This window comes from Brachionichthys hirsutus, chromosome 11 (genome assembly GCF_040956055.1).
Source record: "Brachionichthys hirsutus isolate HB-005 chromosome 11, CSIRO-AGI_Bhir_v1, whole genome shotgun sequence".
In the NCBI taxonomy this organism is placed as follows: Eukaryota; Metazoa; Chordata; class Actinopteri; order Lophiiformes; family Brachionichthyidae; genus Brachionichthys; species Brachionichthys hirsutus.
In genome coordinates, this window is record NC_090907.1 from 12,780,658 (window position 1) to 12,804,518 (window position 23,861).

The 23,861-nt window shown below is 45.5% G+C and overlaps 1 protein-coding gene across 1 annotated transcript in view; it reads left to right on the plus strand.

The window, feature by feature from the left end:
• The window catches only part of dpf1 (double PHD fingers 1), a 41,076-nt gene that overhangs the window by 1,771 nt on the left and 15,444 nt on the right, over positions 1-23,861 (plus strand). Inside the window, 7 exon segments of the mRNA XM_068745881.1 lie at positions 6,832-6,861; positions 7,552-7,712; positions 9,738-9,845; positions 10,203-10,330; positions 12,906-12,995; positions 13,603-13,681; positions 13,787-13,918. Of these exon segments, the coding sequence (XP_068601982.1) occupies positions 6,832-6,861; positions 7,552-7,712; positions 9,738-9,845; positions 10,203-10,330; positions 12,906-12,995; positions 13,603-13,681; positions 13,787-13,918 (728 nt within the window).

The following is a 23,861-nucleotide window of genomic DNA, read 5'->3' on the forward strand; positions in this document are numbered from 1 at the left end:
GTAGCGTTAGCTGCTCTGCACGGCTGTGCCTTTGTCTACCTTCCCCACTCTGTGTCTCTGTCTGTCATCCCTCTTCATGCTCGAATATGCAAACAGTCAGTTCAGAGTCACACACACACACACACACACACACACACACACACACACACTGATGTGGTGTTGTGACAGCAATTCAAGGAAAGTGACGTTTTCCAACTGGTGGTGTGTCAGATGTCTGCTCTAGCATGTTACTGCTACACACGCACACACACACACACACACAGAGACACACACACGTGCATGCACACACCTGCCTGTCCACCTGTTCATCAAACCGGGAGTCCAGCCTCTCAGTCTCGTTTCTGGCTGACTGGTTTCTGACTTGTCACTGCACATGCAAACACAAAGGTACATCCGTACCTGTTTTCATTGACCCACACCCCTTGTATGCCCCCCCCCCCCCCCCCCAGTATCATTTATTGATGCTTTATATCTCACACACACACACACACACACAAACAGATTAGGAGATGGGAAAAAGACAAATAATATTTCACTGTGCATGTGTGTGTTTGAGAGAGAGTGAGAGAGAGAGAGAATACATTGAATTGAGGGTGCTGAGGACGGTGGGAGATGGAGGGGGGAGGGGTGGGGCAATTTGGTAAGGGTGATATTGCATAGTTTAATATGTTGAGTTCAGTCATGGAAGGGCTGGGGGGAGGGGAGGAACAGAACAGTAGTAGGCCGCCTGATAGGAGTTCTACTGCACACTCACGTATACAGAGACAGACCCCCCCCCCCCCCCACACACACAAAGTCCTGTTGGCCAGACAGCATTAGTGTGTACATACCTGTGAGACAGGTGCATGAACCAGGTGTTGACATGTGTTTCTGCTTACAGCCGAACACACACAGCACACAACCGAACACACACAGCTCACAACTGAACACTCACAGCTCACAACCGAACACACACAGCTCACAACCGAACACACACAGCTCACAACTGAACACAAACAGCTCACAGCCGAACGAACACACACAGCTCACAATCGAACACAAACAGCTCACAACCGAACACAAACAGCTCACAACCGAACACAAACAGCTCACAGCCGAACACACACAGCTCACAACTGAACACTCACAGCTCACAACTGAACACTCACAACTGAACACACACAGCTCACAACTGAACACTCACAGCTCACAGCCGAACACACACAGCTCACAACTGAACACTCACAGCTCACAGCCGAACGAACACACACAGCTCACAATCGAACACAAACAGCTCACAACCGAACACAAACAGCTCACAGCCGAACACACACAGCTCACAACTGAACACTCACAACTGAACACACACAGCTCACAACTGAACACTCACAGCTCACAGCCGAACACACACAGCTCACAACTGAACACACACAGCTCACAGCCAAACACACACAGCTCACAACTGAACACTCACAACTGAACACACACAGCTCACAACTGAACACCCACAGCTCACAGCCGAACACACACAGCTCACAACTGAACACTCACAGCTCACAGCCGAACACACACAGCTCACAACCGAACACACACAGCTCACAACCGAACACACACAGCTCACAGCCGAACACACACAGCTCACAACCATGGTCTCAGCAGTACTTGCCAACAAATCTAAATCACTCCCTTGCCTTCTCCCCTCAGCCCTTTGAAACCATTTACATGTGGACTGGCCCATTTCCATCTGGTCAGATTAGTCCATTTCACCCAGTCTGAATGCAAACTGTAAACTTTTTGTAGTCAAGGACTCCTTTTTATGGTTTCCCTCTGTTTCTCATGGCTTTTCCAATAATGTGCTTTTGCCTCTAGGTGGAGCCCTCTGTTTCTCTATTGGTCGGGGAACCCGCTAATTGCTGTGGTTAATTGCAACATAACCAGAAAAAGCTGCTGGCAGTGCGTTTGTGTGTGTGTGTGTGTGTGTGTGTGTGTGTGTTTAAGCAGACTGTGGATGCACTGGGCTGAGGCTCAGCAGAAGTGGACTTCCACTGCTGGATGGGACTTGATCACCCAGAGATCCACACAACAGCATACCCAGAGTGGGCCTGGTGGGCTGGCTGTTCTTTTTTGGAAGGCTGTATTAACTACCGCCTGGCAGCAGCACATGTCTGTGTGTGTGCGTGTGTGTGTGAGTGTGTGTGTGTCCCCCAGTGCGTCTCTTCATTGTTTTCACCGAGGCTTCTCCCTCCCTGCTGTTTGCATAGTGCAGACCGAGGCAAACAGCGCAATGTGGGCCTTGGATTCAGAAACACGCACGCACATACACACACACACACACACACGTACACACTCTTCCATACATGTGGCTGCAGGTTCATAATATTGCATTTATCATGTGTGCATCCGTGTACTTTCTGTTGTGTTTCTACCTGTAGGCATATGAACTCATGGTAGTTCTTGCTGTTAGTTGCACGTGTCTGTTTCGGTGGTTGAGGTGTCCTTCATCCATTTTCTTTGCCCTTGCCTGGTGTGATTGTCATTTATGTCATGTCTGCCTGGATATTTTTGGTAGTCAGCTCCAGTTTGTTGGCGTGCTGGCTCTGAGCCAGTTCATTCCTGAAGCTGTTAGTATTTCTCTCTGTTCATTCATTCGTGTTAAGCAGCTTCGGGAAAAGTAGAGTAGCAATAAATGTTGATACAGAAATGAAAATCATTGTCGAGCGCTGTAGAGCTGTCTCTCCTGCTGAATGCGGCGCACACCTTTTGTGTGCGTCGGTAGCAGGATCAGGTTTCGGCCTTCCTGGGTCGGTTGTGCGGTTTGATGATTGGTTTCTCCGGGCTTCTCTCTGTGGTCTCCAGAAACGGTTTGGCCGATGGGAGCACGGTGACCACAGGCCAGAGTGACGTGGCTGTTAGCCTTTGTAAGCGCTACATACATTAGCTGAGCTTTTCACCCTTGTTAGGCCCGAGCGCCTATCCTAGGCGTAAGGGGCTATTGCTTTTGCCACGCAGAAGACGACTCAGAAGACTCAACAGCACACACACACACACCCCGACACGAAACAGCACACACACACAGACACACACAAACACGAGTTGACGAGCGCAGCGAGTCAACCATCGGGCGACCAACACACTCACGCCCACACATACGACACTCAACAGCACACACACACACACCCCGACACTAAACAGCACACACACAGACGCGTAGCAATCGTCGAGACCATTCCAAAAATGTATTTTGTGTAATAATTGCGCACTGAGAAAAAAAGTTATATTGTTTTTCCTAAAATTCTTTATTAGGCCCGAGCGCCTATCCTAGGCGTAATTAGGCCCGAGCGCCTATCCTAGGCGTAAGGGGCTATTGCTTTTGCAACGCAGAAGACGACAAGGTCAGCATGTGTGTGCAAACGCTGACTTTGCCGAGTCAGCGTTTGCACACACACACTCCAATCAAAACCAAATTGTAATCACTTATTGACCCTTCCTACCTGGACACTTTAAAAGGGAAACTTTGACAATCGGCCTTACAGCGCCCCCTAGAGAACGATAACAAAAATTGAATGGGAAGTAAAAAAATAGATTGCCAGAAATGATTGAAATTTTCCAGAAAATTCCCTCATGTGGTCCCGATCAAAAAACACAATCGTAACCATGTTGTTGTTTTTACGGTGTTGCCGTGGCAATGGCCGGCATTCCCCATGTTAATCAAAGGACCAATCTTATGAAAATGACATATTAGCATGGAAACGTCCCAAATTTGCCACATACATTCTCGCACACATGCCGGTTGAAAAGGCAATGACACCCAGGCTGCATTTTTACGCTGTTGCCATGGCGATGGCAACCCGTCCTATGGGGAGGGGTCCGACGCCAACTTTGTCAGACAGCCACGAAATTCGGTACAGACATGCGTCATGTCAGGGCAAAAAAATATATATTATGGCCACGCCCCCAGACACACAGGAAGGCGGCCATATTGGATTGAAACTTAAAAACTCCTGATGGCAGATGGCCATATAATCCAAATAACAATTTGACTAAACTGTGAGCTACTCATGCAGCTCAAATCTAAACACTTGTGAAGCACTCAGGACAAAAGCGGCGTGCGTCGGCGGGTCAGCTCATGGGCCTGTCGGCCGGCGAGGGCCTACAATGCCGCTTGCGGCTTTAATTTTTTGTTTTGTTTTTTATAAATATGCACTGCAAATATAGATATTAAAAATCAAAATAATGTCCGCAACCAGCCAGACAGTTATCTTAGCTTAGCATAGAGATCAGTTAGCGTGCGCGGAGAAGATGGACCGCATGTTCCCACCCATTTGGAGGCTTTGTCGATAAACTGAACTAACAGTCACGTGACAGGAAAACAAACCTGCGTTTTATGTATTAGATCTGTTTTGTGCTATTAGCTACAGGCCTGCTATTTAGCAGCAAGGCTAACGCTTCACCGCTGTGCTCTGACAGGGCGTGGCCAGCGATGCACCATCCTGTGCTTATTTTACGGGCAGATCCGTGCAGCGTTTTCCGGCTGCCGCATTAACATTAACATTAACAATGAGTCTGTGTCTTTGGTGTCACACAATGAGAAGTAGCACTCGATGATTGTCCTCGTCCTACAGTTGCCGCCCTCTCAACAGGATTTGTGGATCGAGCCTAAGAGCTGAAGATTATAATCGAGGCTGAGAGGCAGATTTCCTTTGATAGCTATTTGCGGCTGAATTATGGGTTTCACAGTGATGCCGTAAACCACACAGGAAGTGTTGTCGGCGAGCCGCGTCTTTCTCAGGTCATCCTGATCTATTCTTTTTTCTCTTTGTCCATCCCTATTTTTTGTCCTCTGTCTGTCCTCATATGGATGTTTCTTTCTTCATTCTCCTCTCCTCTTTCTGCCTTATTCCTCTTCCCTCTCTTCAAATGTCATCCCCCAACTTTCTCTTTTCGCCCCCCTACCCAGCCTGCACCTTGAGTGCCTCAGCTCCCTTTTCATAGAGGAGCCTCCAAGCAGGCAAACAGCCATGCAGCTCTCCCATCACAACATAATGAGATTGGGAGAACACAAATCGAAAGAAGCCATTTTCTACAGCTGTCAACTCACTATCGTGCGTGGGGGGTGGGGACTTATCCCGATACCTCTAAAGGCAGCAGAGGAGAGAGGGATGCAGGTAATGGAGGAATGGGAGGAGGAGGAGGAGGATGGGGAGCTCTGGGGTGAGCTTTTTTACATTTTGACAGTTTCTCTCCCACTCAGCTTCTTTCTCTCTGATATTTTACTTCGGTCACTCGTGCACCCTTGAAGTTCAACTCTTTAATTCACCACATTGTTAATAATTTAAGAAGCCACATTAAAGGCTCTCTGTGCCAGTGTTTCTTGAATATATGTTTGAGCAACTTTCTTGGTGTTGATCCTCCCTCTTCATGGGTATTTATATGGAAACAGTTTGCACACTGAGGCACTGGTTGTCCTTCTCGTCCACTAGTTAGCTACGGGGGCAAGCCCTGGTTTGATGCTCAGACATGTAGGTGCTGCTTTTATCTGCGGCTTCTGAGGATAGGCCGATGCCACACTGAATCTGAAGCGACCAGACTTCTCTGTTGGTGTCTTTGGTTCTAAAGGCAGGGGCGGCTGTGGCTCAGTTGGTAGAGTGGGTCGTCCAGTGATCAGTAAATCAGTGGTTTGAATCCCATCTCTGACTGTCTGCATGTCGAAGTGTCCTCGGGCAAGACACTGAACCCCCGAATTGCTCCTAGTGGGTCTGGCAGCACCTTGCATGGCAGCAGTCGCCCACTGGAGTGTGAATGTGTGTGTGAATGGGTGAATGTGAGGCCTCATGTAAAGCGCTTTGAGCACCGCGAAGTAAAATGAGTAAATGAGATGATGCAAAGAGACAGTCTCCAGTAATGCAGCTCTCAGGCATGCAGCCCATAGCCGACGCAGAACAAACACACTTTCTATTCCATTTGTAGTTTTCTTCGGGTCTCAGCCACGGAGGCTTGTAGTCCTCACAGTTCCTTTGCTTTATATATATATATAGTATATATATATGTGTGTGTATGGTGTGTTAAAGAGGCCCAATAGCAGTATAGGGTGTAAATGACATCTTGTGTGTGCAGTGATTGTATAAATATATACCTGACATTAAAAAGTGTATTGCATTGAACCGATGTACAACAAGAGTTGAGCTCTACACCCGCAGTGGATTAATAAATAATGAAGTTCATCAGGTGGAAGGTTGTATTTCCATGCACTAAAGCATACGCAAAAGATAAGTCATATGAAGGCGTTTGCATTGTGGGTAATGCAACCGTCGTGTTTATAAGAAGAATGAGTCGAATAACAAAACCACTGTAGCACCTATTCTGCTTCAGTAACTTTTCAAAAACTGTCATCATGAGCCTCACGGTGGACTGCAATGTTTTCAACAACCATAAGTACAAGAACGTTTGAGAATTCCTGCAAAATGAGTCAGTTAATCAGGAACCCATTTCGCCGCTGCTCAGAACAAATCCAAAATGTTCTGGATTTGAATTAAGTCTGCTTATGCACGGCTGCTGTTTTGCACCTCTGTGTCTGTGGGTGTGTAGCTGAAGTTTTTTGTGTCTTGCATCCACCGTCTGTATAGCGGCGTGACCTTGATGACTGCGCTCAGCACAAAGACACTAGAGTGGAGTGATTAATGGGACCGAAACAAAGTCAAGAGAGAGCAGGGCAGCGAATGATGGGAAAATTAACAGAGAAAGAAAGTAAAGCGGCCTGAAAGTGAAACATGCAGCAGAAGAACCAAGAAAAAAGAGACGAGTGGGGTGGAGGAGTGACTCACCACATGTTTATTATGATCTTTTCTTCTATAGGCAATCTGGAGGTGCAGTCATCAAGAACAGGTAAGAAATGAGAGATGGGAGCGAGGAACAAAGACCAGAATATTACACTAAATTCCAATCAACTCGTACTTGTATAGGAGGGAATGTGGTGTGTGTGTGTGTGTGTGTGTCCTCACGCTGCAGCTACACACATTCTTTTTTCACTCTGCTGCGGCTCAGGCCGATTGGTCTTTGCATTTTCGTGGCTTGTCTGCAAACACACAAATACACAAAATACACAAAACCACGCACCACAGCTGTGCACTCACTGCTCCATTTGACTTACACATGCACACACCCTCAAGACGCACACATTTTGAGGCTCACAGACACACACTCTTAGCTATAAGACTGGCGCAGACCTCCGCCGAGCAGCTCGTTCCCCTCCTAATTGGATGTACACCATCCACATGGTGATCTGGATCATCACCAAAAGGTTCTAGATTGTTCTTGGTATCTTTATACATCAACATGAAAAGTCAAAGTGAATCAGAGTTTATGTATTTTTAACAGGTTTGAATCAGTAAATTACGTTTTCAATGTTAAAATGAAAAAAAAAAAAAAAGAAATTCTAACGTCATTCTAGATTTGATCCAGATGAAATTCGGTGGTGAGGTAGAGGCCCCCACCCTACACGACTGCCTCAAATTCCACCAAACACCCTCCTTCTGCCTCTTCTCCCTCCCTCTCCTCCCCTCTTTTCTGTCACAGCCTGGGTGAGGAGTTCTACAAGGAGGCCATTGAACACTGCCGCAGCTACAATGCCCGTCTGTGCGCGGAGCGCTCCATGCGCCTCCCCTTCCTGGACTCCCAGACCGGCGTGGCCCAGAGCAACTGCTACATCTGGATGGAGAAGAACCACCGTGGACCAGGTGTGTGTGTGTGTGTGTGTGTGTGTTCCCGTACCTGTGAGGAGTAGAGCGGCGTGGAGTAATCCGGCGTGCTCGTCTTTGTTGGTGTCAACCAGCTGTTGTGTTCCTCAAATGAGTATTTCCAGTCATTTGCCCCCCCCCCCCCCCCCCCCAGCTTCCCTCCTTCCTTCCTCTCTGCTGTCCCTTATTTCCGTCCCTTGCATTTCAACTGGTCGTGGGTTCGTCCCTGACTTGTGGCCATTCTGTGAGGAGTTTGCATGTTCTCCCCGTGTCTGCGTGGGTTCTCTCCGGGTTCTCCGGCTTCCTCCCACCACCAAAGACATGCAGCCTAGGCTGATTGGTGACACTAAATTGCCCGTAGGTGTGAGTGTGTGTGTGGCTGGTTGTATGTCTCTCTGTTGCCCTGCGATGAACTGGCGGCTTGTCCAGGGTGTAACCCCGCCTCTCGCCCATTGACCGCTGGGATTGGCTCCAGCTTGGCCCGCGACCCGATAACGGATTAAGCGGTTGGGACAATGAATGAATGAATGCATTTCAACTTTTTCTTTCGTTTCCCCAAAGGGTCTTTCCTCACTCCTTCGTCTTTCTCTGTAACTTCAGTTTATTTTGGCAGGAAATCAGCCCCCCCCCCCCAAAGGCAAAGATACGCTGCCGGCAACTATTCCAGAGAGTATGCATGTATGTTTGTCTGTCTGTGTGTGTGCGTGTGTGTGTGTGTGTGTGTGTGTGTGTGTGTGCATGAGTTAGTTAGGCTCTTTTTTTGTTGGATTTTTTTTATTCTTACTATAGTAAGATAAAAGTTGCATTGATTCATTCTTTTGTATCAAGATTCAAGGTTAATACTTGTTTTTTTTAAATGGATGATTATTCATAAGTGATAATAAAGGTGCTGCTATCAAATCATTAAAATAACAACAGAAAACAACAACATGTTTTAGCCATCGTCAGGCTGAAGTATCGTGGACAGTAATACCTCGACATCCGAGTGTTTCCGAGACACGAGCAAACCAGTGACCAACATTTTACTTTGAGACACGAGCAGCTTCCGGATGCTAAAGCTAAATGACCGAGCGCTGCGAGCTTGTTGCGTTCAGGTATTCTCCACCGTCCGTCCTCGTCTCCCGTCTCCCGTTTCCATTATTGACGTGATTTTGACTGTACCTGTGAGCATTCCTGATCAGTGATGGGTCCAAAGAAAGCGAGCCGTGAGGATGATGACGATGGAGATGAAGCATGGAATTATTGATCAGCGTGACCGTGGTCTCCGTGAGGGACTTGGGACGCCAGTACGGAAGGAGAACAGCGATGATGTACAATCCTTAAACAGAAGGATACTTACCTTCCAACTCCCCCCCCCCCCCCCTCTCTCTCCTCCTCCGCAATGCTCACCGCTGTTAGCCGCTATCGTCTGTCTCAAACTTACAATAAAACCGTATTTTATTACAGTAATACATTTATTATCATTTATTATATCATCGTGTGTGTGTGTATCTATATTGCAATTAAAGTGTTTCTTTATTTTACATTGTTATTAGTGTTAATTTGAGTGTTTTTAGACGCCTGAATGCATTAAATTGTATTCAGTTATTTTATGTGGGAAAAATCTATTTGTGATTTGAGCTACGAGCTCGGTCCTGGAACGAATTATACTCGAATGTCAAGGTACTAGCGTGTATTAGTGTGTCTTAGTGTGTCTTCAGAAACATCTCTACGACTACTGGCTGCTGATCAGATCACATGACCAAGAAGCTTTTACATGCAGCCTTGAGTGAAGCCTGCATCCGGTCACGTGCAATCACGCCCTTTGATGCTCAAGTTCATGAACAGGCCTGTCTCCTTCCCTTTTTATGGAGAAGCTTCATCATCCGGATGGAAGCGTCGTACGTTTGGCCTGCAGGCGACTCTTGAGTTGGATTAAAAATGTTAAATAAAGAGAATCAGGAAAACAGTGCTGATATACTCGGCGCTAATGGTCGGACTTTGATCTGATCAGGTCTTCTGACCGAGTTCTCCGCTGCGTTTCAGGCCACGCTCCAGGTCAGCTGTACACGTACCCCGCTCGCTGCTGGCGGAAGAAGAGACGGCTAAACATCCTGGAGGACCCGCGGCTCGTACCCATCGAGTTCAAGATCGGTAATTATATATGAGAGCAACCTTTTTCTTCACAGCATTGCATAGTTGTGTGTTTGCTGCTAACTGTGCACTACTGTCGCGTGCCGGAATAGCTTTGGGAGTCATAGCGCTGCGTTTGACTTGCATGTTTTTTATTTCTCGTTAGAAATAGCTGCTCCTGCTCACCGATCCTTGCATTTACAGGATCGCTCTGATTAAACGGTTAAAACAAAAGTTGCACGGCCACAAGCTTTTGGTCAAAGCAGAAATCATCTGCGTATTTAGGTGCATTCATTCACGCCATTCTCGACCAGTGTGAATTCTTGAGGGTCCTCATCGCTGCAGTTTTCTGATTCATCCTCCGGCTTCTCTCTCCAGACTATGAAGCTTCTTTAAAGAAGGAGGGCGGCATTCCCGACGGTCCCGTGTTGGAGTCTCTGCTCTCTGGGGAGACCCTGGACAAGAAGGTAGATACCAAGGAAGAGGAGCCAATGAGCGAGTGTCAGGTGAGCCTGTCTCCACGCTTCGTGTCACCACGGGCCGTCGCTCGCTCTCTCTTTATCTGTCTGTGGTGCCTTCTGTGTTTGTGTTTCTTTGTCTGTCTCTCTCAGAGTGTGTATTTTGGCAGCGGCACACACTCCTGCAGCGCGAGCGAGAAACTCCCTTCCGGCTCTGAGTGTGCGCTTTCTTGTGATGGTGCGATTGCACCATCGTCAGCCTCAGCGCTTTACTGGGATTCCAGTCACATGCTTTACAGAACAAACTTAGAAATAACTTTTTGGGAGACATTTCACGGAAGCTGACCCGTCCCTGCTCTTTGCCGTCCGCTATAAACGGAAAAGCCTTTTGTCTGAGAGGTTGCAGATTGCTGGTTTTAAACTGTGAAAGCAGACGACAGCTGAGATCCTGAAGTTTAATTATGGGACATCTGGGATTAAGAAAAGTCTGGACCACCCACTGGTCAATTTGAAGTCACAAAGATATTTGGTGCACCGATATTGGTGCAAATGTCCAAAGGAGCGACCAAAGGTCACACTCTGCAGTCCAAACGCCACGGCGAGGACACCTGCAGCTCCTGAGACATTTTCCATCATCTGTGTTTTTAGTAGAAGAATGTCTAAACGAAGCGTTTGGTATCAAACTTGATTAAACAACGAGTTCTGTTCTTCTTCGGTTTTCAGAAGCTAACCCCATCGCTTCACGTCCTGCTGTTGGACAGAAAGCAAGACTTCATTCTAATCTACTCTTAATGAGTTCTGTCCCCATCCTGCATCCCAAGCGCCGCCTGTCTGTTCCTCTCAATCTCTGCTCTGAGCCTGAAATTGTCTCTCACTCCCTTCTTCTTGAGACATTCTGGAACTTCCTGCAGCCACAGATGCGAAGAAGCTAACCCTGTCCTCAGAAAAACCCCTACTCATCACGCATCCCATCAGATTTGTTCTCCCTCACTTCTTGAAAGGTTTTTCCTCACTGCTTCCTGATCTCCTGCGTCTCATCTTTCTCTTTGGGTGATTTTCTCACCTTGAATTGATGATTTCTTTCCACAGTTACCCTCCACATTTACCACAAATCCCCAAAGCATGTGGACACACACAAGCAAGTGGTGTCCAAATTCCCGCTGATGTCGGCGTCAAATTAGTTTTGGAACAAAGATCCACACTGGGTTGAATTTCTAGCCAGAATGAGAGTGATATCCTTTTCCACATCCTCCTCCATCATTGATCCTGAACCCACTGTGACAGTCAGTCACTGTGTTGCACTCTTTAAACCTGTGCATAAGCAGCAGTACGCCTACAGCGCATTGCCCTTTAATGGGAAGCTTCTTTTAAGTGGGAATCATGACACACATAGAGTATGTCCATCCGGTAGATGTGGATCTAGCGCAGGGGTGGGCAAACTTTTTGACTCGCGGGCCACAATAGGTTCTAAGATTTGACAGAGGGGCCGGGCCAGGAACAGATGGACGAAGTATTTGTGTGAGCTAATATAAATGACACATGAAAGCTATTGCATTAAAGGATTTGGCCTTTTACAGGTAGCATTACAGGGAAAAGGTCAAATGAATGAGCTTTAATTATAATACAATTTTATTTAATGATATAATTTGGACAAGTTTGGCTGGCCGGATTAAAAAGACCAACGGGCCGCATATGGCCCCCGGGCCTGGGTTTGCCCATGCCTGATCTAGCGGATGGACATTTTCAAATCGGTCCCTTCATGCATGTCCGGCAGAATTTCAATCTGTAGTTGTTCCCAGTCAGTTTATTCCACTCGAGTGTAGTTCATCTCCCGTGAGCCGCAAAGTGGAAAAGCAGCTGAAGAAAATAGATGGATGGATGTCTGTTCACTGCGTGCCTTTAAAATTGATATACCTGTAAATATGAATTTAATATTTGCAACTCGCATCATCTTTACCAGTTCCAATTTCCAAAAGTATTTCTCTTTTTTTTAATGACAAAATGTTATTTATGTAAAAAAAAAAGAAAAGAAAAAGAAAAAACTATATTGTAATCAAAGGCAGGAATAAAAGTTTACCTTGAAGTGATTTGAATACAACAGGGTTCCCATGAATATTTGAGATTTGTGGCTTTAACAAACATTTTTTTTTTCCCTTTTTGATATTTTAGAACATGTACAGCATGACTTTCCCTGCGTTTTGCTTGTTCCCAGACATCCTTACCTCCGCGCAGAATCATACATATTCTGCTGTCCGGCAGGGAAATTCAATATATTGTTCTGCAATGTGCACTGTGCATCTTACACTGCAACATGTGATGCAGTGGCCGGGCATCATTTCGTATTGCACTGTTCAAAGTGGTCATATCCCAGGAAGCCAATGAATGCTATGCTAATAGATAAAGGAGTGATGTCACTGGTTTGAATCAGAAAGAGCTCTGACAAGCAGCATATGATGAGAAGCCTGGAGAAACAGTCGCAGACTTGACTCGTGCTTGCAATAAACGACTTGTTAGGATCTCTGGTCCAACCAGGGAAAAGGTTGAAAGCAAATAGAAGACAGGAAAAGGAGAGGAATCTGTCTGGCAGTCCATCTGTCTGTCAATCTCTATATCTCACCCGTAGAAGCTGTTGGTCGGCGATTTTCCTCACGAACTGGAGGTGGACGAGATGGAGGAAGACGTCCCAAAGCGCAAGAACCGCTCCAAAGCACGGGTAAGACAGCGGATCAAATGAATTCCTTGCGTCCTCGGCAGGTTTGTCCAGAACCAACAAGCTACAAGCTAAACGTCTCAGAATGAGCTTCGAGTCAGAGCAACGCTCTGATTGTTAAATGAAAGCTGAATTACATCGATAAAAAATCTCCCTTTTTTAATGACCCCTGGTCTGAGTCTGTGGTGCGGCGATGATTTCACATTTCACAAATAGAGCTCGGCATCTGTGTCATGGATTGCTGTGCGCTCTCTGTTTGCCTGAGTCAGAAGTCATGTGGCAAACCAGCACACTGTCAGAGAGAATAAATGCAAATGAGTACAGATATTGAAATCATGCCGGGACAAACATTTTCACAACTTTGATTAGCTTGTAAAGATTTTTTTTCCCCCTCCTCTTATTTTGGAATTCCAGTGGGAGGATAATCAAGTGTTAACAATATACCGTACTCCGAAAGTCATCACACATACAAGCTCACACTCACACACCAGGGTTGTTAATTGGAGCTGCTGCTCCCCTGCTTGGTGTCATCAGCCCCCTCCTGTTGGAAGTGGAGCTTTACACTAGGTGCAGATGATTAGAGTGCGAACGTGTGTGTGTGTGTGTGCAGGCCTGTGGTGTCGGGGGCATGAGGAAGAGACAAGAGCCGCCTGCCATCGAAGACAGAGACAAGCCTTACGTCTGTGATAGTGAGCAGTCCAACTGAATTGCTTAATTCCTCTTTCGCCTCCTTCCTCTCGTTTGAACTTACCCTGACAGAAAACGATTCTCTTTCCACACTGTGTGTGTCGCAGTCTGTGGGAAGCGTTACAAAAACCGCCCAGGACTGAGTTACCATTACACTCACACACACCTGGCGGATGAGGAGGGGGAAGAAGACTCCGAGCGACACACACTACCCTTCCAGCGCAAGAACAACCACAAGCGTGAGTCTCTTTGTGACTATTATACACACCTCTAGCAATCCATCACCCGCTTCTGACTCCATGCGGCTGATCCTGGTGCTCCGGTTCACAATATAAATATACCGATAGCTTCTTTTTTTTCCTTTTTTGGAGGGGTGGGGTCTGATTCATAATCAATTTAATGAGCTATAATAAATTTATTTATAGAGCTGCTTTCAAAACTAAAGTTACAAAGTGGTCTATTCAGAAAAATGCACAAATCTGAATTTTAAAATAACTTTTTAATGTTCATCCTGAAACATTATAGTTCCAGTTCTGACTGAATTAAATCCAAAGTGTGTGTCTATGAGTGTGAGTGTGTGTGTGTATATATATATCCTGTCCTGCTTGTCTCTACACAACATGTGAGCCTCTAAGCGGACATTTAAACTTTAGAACAATCTTCTGAAACCATGGAAATAGAATATAATAAAATAAAAAACCAAAACCTTGAGAATATAAAATTCTACAGGCAGAACTTTAAGCGTTATGCTTTGACCAAAAAAACACCAAAACTGCAAGATAAAGAAAACCCAACCAAACAAAGCCCAAATTTCACAAGAGGAACCTCCACAGAGTAAACAACCATTCAGGAGCAAACACGAGGGAGCTCGGCTGACCAATCAGATGGCCTGACGGCGGACACGAGGATTCACAGAGATGGCCTACGCAGGCACAGGTGGAGCAGGGAGGAGCAAACTGAAAGAAGAAGATGGGAAGAATCAAAAGGGAAACACAAGCAGGGAAAAGACGGGACACAAGGACTCCATTCTGGAATAAAACAGGGACTAATCAAACACAAGAACCAGGAGCGTGACATGTTCTGTATGAGTGCTGCCCCCTCCTGGAAGGCAGCATCTTTACGCAGGGCTGGCTGCGCTTTCAGAACTCCTGGGGAGGTTCTGATGTCACTTTGTGTTTGCTGCAGTCAGTAAATGTAGCAGCATGCTAGCAGATAGATTTAGTAATATAAGGACAGCTGGCACTTCTACACACCTGCAGACAGGTGCAAGCAGACGCCATTCAGGTGCAAGCAGACGCCATTCAGATGCAGCCATTCAGGTGGCGAACGTGAAGTAAAATGAATACGTTGAAAGTTCAGATAATATTACATGCTGTTTTTTAGTTTCCATCATTTCTATACTGTCCGAGAGCTGAACAAACACTTTGTACATATGAAAGGAAATATTTATTGAGAAATCACAGTGAAAAACTTGAAAGAAAATCATTTAACGAATTGATTTATCGTCATCAAGAAAACGAGTAAAACAAACCTGCTAGATCTAAAGCTGTCCTCACGCGGATTGTATTGCCAATACAGATGTATTAAAAAAATGAAGCAGTCGACCTCAATAAGCCATCAAAGAGCAACAGCTAAACGGCGAGACGGCGACACCGGCCTGAACCAATCGCGTGAATTCATCCCTTAACATCAATCACGGCCCGCCTGTACGTGTCGAGAAGAGAGCTGGAGGAGAGTCGGGCAGACACAACGCAGCGCAATCCGGTGTTGGCCTCGTGGGTCTGCAGCTGGAGATGATCATGGCTGCTTCTTTAGAGAGTCTGTAGCATTGCAGGCGGGAAACGGGCCCTGAACTGCCACTGCGCCCGATGGACGGCGACCAATCAGGGCCAGTCTGAGGGAAACGCCATCCATGATCACTACACCTGCGCCCGTTGCTCCCTGTCCAAGGCAGAGCATGTCTGTTGAAGGCTGAATTAGCCCCAGGGTCATCTTTACTGTTTCTAAAGCGTAGCATTTAGCCCTTGATTGTCCGGGCTGCCGCAGCCGAGGAGGGCTTGGAACACTGTGGGGCCGGTGGCATCAGGGTTGAGATGCACAACCAGATCAGCGTCCAGGGAATCATGGCAATAATTGTTTGGGTGTTGATAAAACATGGTGGTGACTACATGCAATAGAAACGTTTAAGCCAGAGAGCATAATGTAAGATGACATCATATGAGCAAGTCAGAAGTTATATGGTGATATTTGATATCTAAATAAATGTTCCATCCCCTCAGACTTAATGCACCACTGCAGGAAGTTTCACCTGCAACTCATCAAAAGGCTAGTTCCAGTGACTAATACCAATCATAACATGCAGAGAGTTATTTTTTCAAGTGCCCGCTATATATTTTTATTTTATTTTGACAACCTCTATTTTAGCTCCTTTCATTTTACAGCACAAATTATGGCTGAAGCTTAATGATGATCCATTAATGGCTGGTCCAGCTAGAATTTAAGAGCCGCGGCATTTTGCTGAATCCTGTCAGACAGTCTAGATATGAGGTGACTGATAGAGCATTTAGAGCATTTATATATATATATATATATATATATATTTCAGAAACAATTCGTTTAATCAGAACAGAATTGGTGCAAACACTCACGGTCCCCTCAACTGTCACGACTGTAGTGATCTTTAATCATCCTCAGCAACACTTTTAAGCTCGTCCTCGGGGAGTCTGAAAGATGAGCTTGGGATGAGCCTCCCTAAACGAGGCTCCCGGGAGGGCCCGCATGCTTGAAGCTCCACAACCGGGAACCTTCAGTGTGCAGCAGCTGCATCTCTCCTCTCAGTTTCTACGCTGAGGAGGGAGCTCATATGGCTTCTGGTGCCATCCAGAGGGGCAATGGCTGCAGCTGAATTCTGATTGGCCCCTGTCCTGTCACTTGGCAGCCTTGTAGCGCGTCAAACTCAACTTCTATCAGCCAGGGGCCAAATTCCCCTCTTTGAACATGTTTTAATACTACAATGGTATTAAATACAACATCCATTTTTCTATGAACCTAATAGATTCCATCTGTTGTTTTGCAGCTTTCAGTGGTTTTATGCTTTATTAGGCTACTAGGGTCACCGTCTGCAAAATGGGTGATGACCTTGTGACGACCTTCTTGGGAACGTCTGCATTTAGTGCAAATAGAACTGCAGACAAGTAGATTTCTTTTTACTCTATGCTGTCATATGTGCTGCAATAATACAGATTATTGTGTTAATATATAAATTATAGCATAAAAATGCTATAATTGAAAATTAAACCGTTTTATTTACTAAGTTTCTTTGGCATACAAAACATGCTTCAACAATATTCAAAATATATTCACATTTATTCGATTAAGGAAATGCGTAGCGAGCATCGGACAGTAATGTGGCGCTTCTGTGTGAAATAGGGGAACCTGATTAAAAAAAAATAAAGGTCCCTTTTCCCTTCAGTCAAGAACAAATCCAGCAAGATGCTGAGATCCATTCACTCGCGGCGGCGGCATTTCCCCAGCTCAGGGGCAGCAGCTCACTGATTTCCGGCAGAGACTCAAGGCCTCGGAGTCGCTTGCCTTGTCACGCCATCTGCTTCACACTCGGCTAAAGACTGCCCAAGTGTGAGCTGAAGATCGCGGGCCGATGAAGCCGACGGAGCCGCGGCGTCGGCAAAGAGCAGCGATGAGACTCCGAGGTTCCCCCGAACACTCGGGGAGGAACGTGTTTGACGCTGTGAGGAGGTTGCTGCTCTCATTTTGGGCGCATGGGGACCAGACGGCTATAGCAGTGACCCCCCCCCCCCCCCCACACACACACACACACACAAGATGCTGACACGGTATCAAACCATCCGCGTGCAATCTGGAAAGCAGTTATCATTTTTAATTGATCTGTCCTTCCATTTCATTCCTGTGCTCTAATTATGCAGCGTAGATGAACCATGACTCAGCATTCATTGGAACCTGTTATAACTTACGTTATAAGACAAGGTGTGAGGCCCCTTTTGAAACGTCTCGTGTGCGTTCTGAGTCGCGGACATCCCCTCACTAACGTCAGTGTGGATTTCAGCTCACAGCGCAGCGCCCCCTCTGGGACCTTTGGCTTGTATTTAATAAGATGAACTGCACAGAGTAAGTATGAGCGCTAATGCATTCTGGCAGACTTCCTGCAGCCATAAAGGGGCGTCGTGTGAGCGATTCAGGTTTGTGCAGGCCTTTAAACAGCGGAGCTCAAAGATCGCCTGCGCAGCACGCTGAATCGCAACAATGGCAGCACTGCAGGTTGGAGGCATCCGAGACTTTGCAGCGGCTGCAGGGGTGATGCTCAATGTGCCGCGGGCGCCGTGCGACTGCAATAAATGATAGTGAATGAGTAGAACATTTATTAAGGTCTCGAGTCGGAGCTCCAACCGGCTGCAGATTCCACCCTGACTGCATTTCTCACCATCTTTATTTCTTTATGTCTCTAGATTGTCTTCTCCGGAGACATTTTCTTTTTTCCCAGTGTGGGTTTTGTTACTCGCGTGTGTGTGTGCTTTCTCGGTCTTTGAATGCATCTTCTAAGGACAGCACAATGCACTTATCCTGCTGGGGATGGTGTTTTCGTCGCTAATTGACAGTAAAAAATCATCGTCGCTGGCACGCAAAGACAACAATCGAAAGAGATTTTGGACATTTAAAAATGGGACGTCTTGGTTCCTCCTGGTCTTGAGCTGTTTGCCCGGAGAAGACGCCAGATGAACTCACTAAAACACACATGCACACGTTTTCTGTGCACTCCGCACTGCAACTATGCTGCCCCTCGGTTAATTGGCACTATGTGTTTTTAAATTGGCCTTTCTGACAAAACTGATATGTGTGTGTGTGTTTGTGTGTGCGTTTGTGTGTGCGTGTTTGTGTGTGTGTTAGAGAGAGAGAGAGCGTAGCCATGCTGCAGTCCAGGTCTCTCCAGTGGAGGAGAGCAGGAGCTACAGCATTTGAATCGTTTAATATCCCCCATCACTCCCTCCCCAACAGCCAACAAGCGCACGCACGCACACACACACACACACACACACACGCACACACATACAACACACATAGCCTCAGAAAAATGCAATCTTCTCTGCTGAAATGAAAATGGAAGCCTAGCCTTTTGGGTTTGTGTGTGTGTGTGTGTGTGTGTGTGTCCTCACACACACGTGCACATGTGTTTGAGGGCACGTGCAAGTGTGCATTGCATTCATTAATTTGTGTGCATCATTACAGTTTCCTCCAATTTGCAGAGCTTCCTGGAGGAGACCCTCCACCATACTGCCACATATGTAATGCTATTAATCCGGGCAGCCCTGCATGCATAATAGATGCCAGACAAAAAGCTGTCGAGACATTATGGTATGTATTCTGCATCCACCACTCAAGTTAAAGATGGAACTTATCACGAACACTGTGGAGCTGCCTTTTCCGAGCCAGGTCTCTTCCTGTTTTTCGATCAGCGTGATAAACGGCACATCATTCCACAAGGAGATGAGATTTTCCTTCTCTCTTTCTCCATCTCTCAACACTTTCCTCTCCTCTTTTTGCTCTGCATCCTCACTTAACACTCCTCTCCCATCCCTCCCTGCCTCCTTCTCCTTTCTCTTCTCTATTGTTTTGCTTCATCCACCATCCAGCTCCAGCGCTCGTGTGTCTGGATCCCAGCTGATATACTATTTACTCAAAGTGAACACTGGCATTAAAAGTCATGGCTGCACCCCACTCTGTGTTTTTACGCTTCTTTTCTTTCCAGCAGAAGGTTGGAGGTGTGGGGCGTGAAGCAGGGACGGAGGGACGGAGGGGAAGAGAAGGGGGGAGGTTCCTTTGGCATTGATATGATGGTGGAAGGGGTGGGGGGGAAAGAGTGGAGGCGGAGGCTCGGGTGGAAGTAGATGAACCAGGATGATGTTTGCTTACGAGGTCGGACCTGTGGTGCACACCTGAAAATTGCCTTGGTAACTACGGCGACAGAGAAGGAGGTAAATGAGAAAGGGAGAGCAAATTAGATTGAAATAGTAAAATAGCAGAAATGAGATGAAAAGACTGCGTCGAGAGCGGAAACCGAGAAGAACGGCAGCTGCTAGTAAATGAGAGAAATAAGAGAAAGACAGAGAGAGGAGGGGGTTATGGTTGTCATTAAATCCCCCCCCTCCTCAAATCAGAGCTGAGATTCTGAGGCTACTTTATCTGGCTGGACAGACAGTCCAACAGTCTGAAGCAGCAGGGATGCCCTGACTGAGTCTTCCGGCATGCGCTCTTTGAATACACACACACACACCTGGAGTTGTGTGTCTGTGTGTGTGTGTGTGATGTAATTGAGTCCTTTGTCCCCCCGCCCCACAGGAGTGAAGGACAAATCCTCATCATCCAGCGTCAACACAAACAATGCTGAGACCCTAAAATGGCCCCGCCCCGCGCTATTGTCCCTCTATGAGCGCTGCTGCCTACTCCCCCCCCCCCCCCCCCCCCTCGACGGGCATCGCCGTCTGCTCTGTCTCAGCATCTAAATCTGGTTGTTGCCAAAACTTTGAAGACCTGCAAGAGGAACGCTGAAAAAATAGAAGCCTGTCCTTTAAACTGAAGACACCTTTTGTTCTTAAACGTATTTTAAACTGAAGCCACCTTTTGTTCTTAAACGTCTTTTAAACTGAAGCCGCCTTTTGTTTTTAAACGTCTTTTAAACTGAAGCCGCCTTTTGTTTTTAAACGTCTTTTAAACTGAAGCCGCCTTTTGTTTTTAAACGTCTTTTAAACTGAAGACACCTTTTGTTCTTAAACGTCTTTTAAACTGAAGCCGCCTTTTGTTTTTAAACGTCTTTTAAACTGAAGCCGCCTTTTGTTCTTAAACGTATTTTAAACTGAAGCCGCCTTTTGTTCTTAAACGTATTTTAAACTGAAGCCGCCTTTTGTTCTTAAACGTCTCTTAAACTGAAGCCGCCTTTTGTTCTTAAACGTATTTTAAACTGAAGCCGCCTTTTGTTCTTAAACGTATTTTAAACTGAAGCCGCCTTTTGTTTTTAAACGTATTTTAAACTGAAGCCGCCTTTTGTTCTTAAACGTATTTTAAACTGAAGCCGCCTTTTGTTCTTAAACGTCTTTTAAACTGAAGCCGCCTTTTGTTCTTAAACGTCTCTTAAACTGAAGCCGCCTTTTGTTCTTAAACGTATTTTAAACTGAAGCCGCCTTTTGTTCTCAAACGTCTTTTAAACTGAAGCCGCCTTTTGTTCTTAAACGTATTTTAAACTGAAGCCGCCTTTTGTTCTTAAACGTATTTTAAACTGAAGCCACCTTTTGTTCTTAAACGTCTCTTAAACTGAAGCTGCCTTTTGTTTTTAAACGTATTTTAAACTGAAGCCGCCTTTTGTTCTTAAACGTATTTTAAACTGAAGCCGCCTTTTGTTCTTAAACGTCTCTTAAACTGAAGCCGCCTTTTGTTCTTAAACGTATTTTAAACTGAAGCCGCCTTTTGTTCTTAAACGTATTTTAAACTGAAGCCGCCTTTTGTTCTTAAACGTCTCTTAAACTGAAGCCGCCTTTTGTTTTTAAACGTCTTTTAAACTGAAGCCGCCTTTTGTTTTTAAACGTCTTTTAAACTGAAGCCGCCTTTTGTTTTTAAACGTCTTTTAAACTGAAGCCACCTTTTGTTTTTAAACGTCTTTTAAACTGAAGCCGCCTTTTGTTCTTAAATGTATTTTAAACTGAAGCCGCCTTTTGTTTTTAAACGTATTTTAAACTGAAGCCGCCTTTTGTTCTTAAACGTATTTTAAACTGAAGCCGCCTTTTGTTCTTAAACGTCTCTTAAACTGAAGCCGCCTTTTGTTCTTAAACGTATTTTAAACTGAAGCTGCCTTTTGTTCTTAAACGTATTTTAAACTGAAGCCGCCTTTTGTTCTTAAACGTATTTTAAACTGAAGCCGCCTTTTGTTTTTAAACGTATTTTAAACTGAAGCCGCCTTTTGTTCTTAAACGTCTCTTAAACTGAAACGGCCTTTTGTTCTTAAACGTCTTTTAAACTGAAGCCGCCTTTTGTTCTTAAACGTATTTTAAACTGAAGCCGCCTTTTGTTCTTAAACGTCTTTTAAACTGAAGCTGCCTTTTGTTCTTAAACGTATTTTAAACTGAAGCCGCCTTTTGTTCTTAAACGTCTCTTAAACTGAAGCCGCCTTTTGTTTTTAAACGTCTTTTAAACTGAAGCCGCCTTTTGTTCTTAAACGTATTTTAAACTGAAGCCGCCTTTTGTTTTTAAACGTATTTTAAACTGAAGCCGCCTTTTGTTCTTAAACGTATCTTAAACTGAAGCCGCCTTTTGTTCTTAAACGTCTTTTAAACTGAAGCCGCCTTTTGTTCTTAAACGTATTTTAAACTGAAGCCGCCTTTTGTTCTTAACCGTATTTTAAACTGAAGCCGCCTTTTGTTTTTAAACGTCTTTTAAACTGAAGCCGCCTTTTGTTCTTAAACGTATTTTAAACTGAAGCCGCCTTTTGTTCTTAAACATATCTTAAACTGAAGCCGCCTTTTGTTCTTAAACGTATTTTAAACTGAAGCCGCCTTTTGTTTTTAAACGTCTTTTAAACTGAAGCCGCCTTTTGTTCTTAAACGTATTTTAAACTGAAGCCGCCTTTTGTTCTTAAACATATCTTAAACTGAAGCCGCCTTTTGTTCTTAAACGTATTTTAAACTGAAGCCGCCTTTTGTTCTTAAATGTATCTTAAACTGAAGCCGCCTTTTGTTTTTAAACGTCTTTTAAACTGAAGCCGCCTTTTGTTTTTAAACGTATCTTAAACGTGCCTAAAATGTAACAGACTTGTGATGATTTCAAACACGGCAGGCCCGTGTTTAATGCGGCGTCGTTTAAACTTTAAAGGCCTATTCAGCGGCCTCCAGCAGGGTGTTTAGAGGTGTGATGCGACGCTAAGGAGGACGTGCTTGCTATTTCATCCATCTTTGTTTGCCTGTGCTCCCTGGTTCACGGTCAGATTAACCCTTTTATTAAATCGTAACAACCAAATGATTATGTGACAAAATATCAATGTTTTTTGTCTCAGTTCAACGATGATTTCTTGCTCATTGGTATGATGTGTCTCGATATCGATGTTTCTCGATATCAAGACAGCCCATGCGGAAATGGAGAATGTTGCAGTAACCTCTGGATGTCGTCTGAACTTTTCACATACGCCGGTGTTTTGCTTCGGCTTTTGATTGGTTGGTTGTTGCCGGTTCTGCTCTGCACAGGAAAGGAAGGGAGAACCGGCTGTTGCCTAGCAATTTGGTTACCATAGAGACCGCCAGGGCTCCCTCCTAAAGAGTACACTGTTATGTACATTGAAAAAGAGAGAGAGAGAGAGAGAGAGAGAGAATGGGGGGTTTGAGAAAGAAGACAGATGAAGAACAGAATAAGTTACGAGTGGCGAGGAGGAGCAGAGGGGGCACAGAGGAGTTCATTAAGAATAACATCAAGAATGCGAGGAGAGAGAGAGAAAACAGACAAAGGCGGAGGGAGAGCAAGAAGCAGAGAGTTGTTAAAAAAAAAAAGAAAGAACTCTCTTCTCGATTCATCATCTCCATCCCCCCCGACGGTCGGCGTGGTGAAGGCAGGGCGACACTGGAGTCGGCCTCATTTGCTATTCTGTCTCAACATGCGCCGCTGTGGCTTGATGGCTGGTGGTTTCGTGGTTCCTCAGTTGTCTTGGCCATGTTTTTAGGATCATCCGCTCCACCACGACCCTCCCTGCCGCCGGTGCCCCCCCCAGCCCCAATTCGTGCTCGCTATGTGTCTGCTGCTATCTATTTCAGTTTGTGAAATATTGTGGTGCAGAGGCGCGGCCAGGAGAAAACACCAATGAACTATACTATACTAGAAATCTCCATATACTTAGTGATATAATTGCTCGTGTTTTGATGTATGAAAACTACAGTAAAATCCTCCCGTTCACAACAATGAAGTATAATTTAACTCTGGTTTTATTATGTTTGCATAATGATAATAAAGTATCTTAAATCTTGAATCTGAGCCTAAGATGCTAACTGGTTGCGAGGCTAACCATGACTGAATGCACAAAAAAGCTTTTCCACATAAGGTGAAGCTAAATTTTGACATTGAACGTTTCCAGGCATCTCGCTGGCCTTGTCGCGTTGGTGAGCTAACTGACAATAA